Source organism: Microtus ochrogaster, chromosome 7 (genome assembly GCF_000317375.1).
Source record: "Microtus ochrogaster isolate Prairie Vole_2 chromosome 7, MicOch1.0, whole genome shotgun sequence".
Classification (NCBI taxonomy): Eukaryota; Metazoa; Chordata; class Mammalia; order Rodentia; family Cricetidae; genus Microtus; species Microtus ochrogaster.
The window spans coordinates 25417820-25421490 of record NC_022014.1 but is presented as its reverse complement, the minus strand read 5'-3'; the positions used below and the strand labels follow the sequence as shown (position 1 = coordinate 25421490).

At 41.4% G+C, this 3671-nt stretch overlaps 1 protein-coding gene across 1 annotated transcript; it reads right to left on the bottom strand.

Moving 5' to 3' along the window:
- Positions 1-1902: 1902 nt before the first annotated feature.
- On the bottom strand, positions 1903-2841 carry LOC101979261 (olfactory receptor 1468-like). Its single transcript, XM_005349589.1, has one exon. The coding sequence runs from the start codon at positions 2839-2841 to the stop codon at positions 1903-1905; it is 939 nt and encodes a 312-aa protein (XP_005349646.1).
- Between the last annotated feature and the right edge of the window lie 830 nt (positions 2842-3671).

The following is a 3671-nucleotide window of genomic DNA, read 5'->3' as shown; positions in this document are numbered from 1 at the left end:
CCTCCCCCTCCTCCCACTCTTCTCCCCCCTCTCTCCAGTCCAAAGAGCAGTCAGGGTTCCCTGCCCTGTGGAAAGTCCAAGGTCCGCCCCCCTCCATCCATGTCTAGGAAGGTGAACATCCAAACTGGCTAGGCTCCCACAAAGCCAGAACATGAAGTAGGATCAAAACAGCTTTTAAGTAAACGATAAGCTACAATTCACAGACACAGAGAGGTTATGTTAAGAAGAGAGAGATGGCGAGGAAGCGTGAATTTCCCTGATACGGTGAAATAGAATAGATTCATCAGGTGGAGTTTGGTATTGGGAATATGAAGGAAGACCTGCAGGGGATGAAGGAAAGGCGTTCTGGGTAAAACATCTGGAATTGTGTGACATTTTCAGGGCATTGTAGAAACCTAGTGCAGTGGAAAATACTTGTAATCTATGGCGCTGGTGAGAACGTCTAGTAATGGAGGGATACAGAGTCTGAACTGGCCATCTTTTGTAGTCAGGCAAGGCTCCTGGTGGTGGGAACAGGTTACATTGGTTTTACCCTATGGTTGTGGATATCTTGTAAAGATTCCTAGACAACCCAGACTGATGCTAGGAGAAAGGTTAGCTCTCTGAAAAATGACGTAGGGGGCCAATTGCCAGAGATAACATCTGTGAATTGCATTGAACATACAGAGGTGGAGCTGGTACAGGCTTTCAGCCTCCACCTCTACATTCTAGTCACTTTACCACATCAAAAGTGAAAGAACTTTTGAAGACTACAAAAGAGAAACCTGGACACTAACCCAGCAACAAACCCCATACCTACAATCTGTCCTGCCTGCAAGAAGTTCTGGTGCAATGGTGGTGCAAAACTTGGTAGAGTGGCCAACACCTGTTTGATTTAACTTCAGACCCAACCCACCAGAGTGAGCCCATGCCCTGCATGGCCAGGAACCAGGGATTGGATAGGCTGGGGATTTAGGTAGAACCAAACTGGCAAAAAAATCAATGAAATGATCTCTAATACTAATCTTCTGTTCTTATACTTTTGTGCCTTGTGCAGTTGTCATCATAGAGACTTTCTCCAGCGGCAGATGGGAATGAGTGAAGAGACCTAGTAAGAAATTATGCAAAGAGAGAATCTAAATTGGAAGTCTCCATCAGGTCTCTCTCCTTCAAGATTAGGAAGCCCAAGGGAGGAGGTCCAGGAAAGACTGTATGAGTCAGAGGGGATGTAGGACACAAAGAGAACATTGACCACCACATAAATTAATTATTGTTAATATGGGCTCATGGAGACTGAAACTGCAAGCATGGGAGATGCGTAAGTATGTACCATGTCCTCTGCATATATGTTAGGACTATTATCTTTCTGTTGTGTGATTCCTAACATCAGGTATGGTATATTTATGACTCTTTTGATTAGTTTTGAGACTCCTTTCTTTCTACTGGGTTGCCATGTCCATCTTCCATATAGGACTTTCACCTGTGTTATTGTATCCTTTGTTGGTCATGTTTGGGTTATCATCTCCCGGAGGCCTGTCCTTTTCTGAAGAAGAAACTGAGGGTAGTGGATCTGAGGGAGTACGGTGATGGGAAGAGCTAGGAGGAGTGGAGCAGGAGGAAACTGTGGTCAGGATATACTGTGTGAGAGAAGAAAATCTCTTTTCAATAAAAATAATGCAAGGAAAAGAAACCTGATAATACAATGGCTTTTACCTAATGATTTTTTTTGGATCACACAAGAAAGACATAAGATGGTATTACTGAATCACTAAAGTCATCTTCTTGAATAACTTTGTAAAATTCCTACTGGTAAATGAAAATATTACATAGTTTGTTCTTATATGTTGGCCCAATTGTAGGGATATATTTTGTGATATTAATATAAATATATTAGCAAGATAAATTTAAATCCTACTATTGCCACTATAAGGAGATTTTCTTCTTGCATAGGACCCTTATCAGGGCCTCTTTCATATCTCTGTTCCTTAGGCTGTAAATGAAGGGATTCAGCATGGGAGTCACCACTGTGTACATCATGGCCATGGCTGTCTCCTTCACACTGGAGTTATTAGCTGATGGACATAGGTAGAGACCAATAATTGTCCCATAGAACAGTGAGACCACGGACAGGTGGGAGCCACAGGTGGAGAAGACCTTGTAGAAAACATGAACAGAAGAAACTTTTAGAATGGAGGAGACAATTTGTACATAGGAAACAACAATAAATAAAAATGGGATGACAATAACAAACCCTCCCAAGATAAATATCATTAGTTCATTAATATAAACATCAGAGCAGGCCAACTTGAGCACAGCAGATATGTCACAAAAAAACTGGGGGATCACATTGTCCTCACAGAATGACAGTCTAGCAAGAAGTAGGGTGTGCAACATGGAATACAGCACGGTAAGGACCCAGGACAGTGCTACCAGAGTTACACAGAGCTTGGTGTTCATTATACTGGTGTACCGAAGGGGGTAACAGATGGCCACATAGCGGTCATAGGCCATGACCACAAGAAGGAAGCTCTCCATGTCTCCAAAAACCATTAAAAAGTACATTTGTGTTAGACAACCTGCGTAAGAGATGGATGGGTCCTGGCTTTCCATGTTTTGTAGCAATTTGGGCATTGTGACAGAGGAGAAGCAGAGGTCAGAGAAGGACAAGTTGCTGAGAAACAAGTACATGGGAGTGTGCAGATGGGAGTCCAGTAGAATGAGGATGATGATGATGAGGTTTCCTAGGACAGTGGTGAGGTACATGGCCAGGAACAGGACATAGAATGGGTGCTGATATTCTGAGGGGATGAGCAGGCCTTGGAGGAAGAACTGGGAGATGACAGTTTGGTTGTTCATTGTCATCATTCTTCATCTTCAATATCCGAATGAGTAATATCAGGATCCCTTAAAATTCAAAGTAAAAATAAACATATATTTAGGCTATATATTCTACCACAATGGCTATGACAGTCATTGTATTATCTACAATCTCAGACTCCAAATGTCTAAAATAATTAAACCATCGATGATTTTTCTCAACTTTTCTAAACAGGTTTCTATCTCCCAACCTTTCCTAGACAATTGATGCTATTTCTACTGAGATACAAACTAGGTTAATGAGTCTCTCTTCTGCTGCCTGCTCAGCTCTAGTTTGTTCATTGGTAATTGGCTCTATATTATTTTGTATATTGTTGTTCTTGAACAGTTTATAAATTTTAAGAAAAGTGCACATACTCCTAAAGGTTTGATTACCATTACAAACACAGACATTCATGTCCCTGTAACATATAGATTTCTGCTCCAGGGTTCACTAATCATCTTCCCTTCATTGGACATATGATAGGTATCTGAAGCTCAAAATCCCCAAGTGAAATTTTTGTCTTCCCTCTGTTGTCTCTTAAAGAGTTCATCAATCTCCTATCACCCAATGTCCCAGAGAATTGTAAAAGATGCTAAGTCAAGAGACAGAACTCTATGAATTTTGACCCATTCATTTTTACTTACCTTGATCTTCTTTCATACATTATACAGAGTCTCCCCTTTATACTCCTCCTATTTCAACAATTCTTTCCTATTAGATTATATCTATATATGAGTGTAGTAATACGAGCGGCGGGCTGCGTCCCGGCACCCGGCCGCCCACATGGCTAGCTCTACCCGAAATAATTACACGGACACTGTGTTCATTTAAT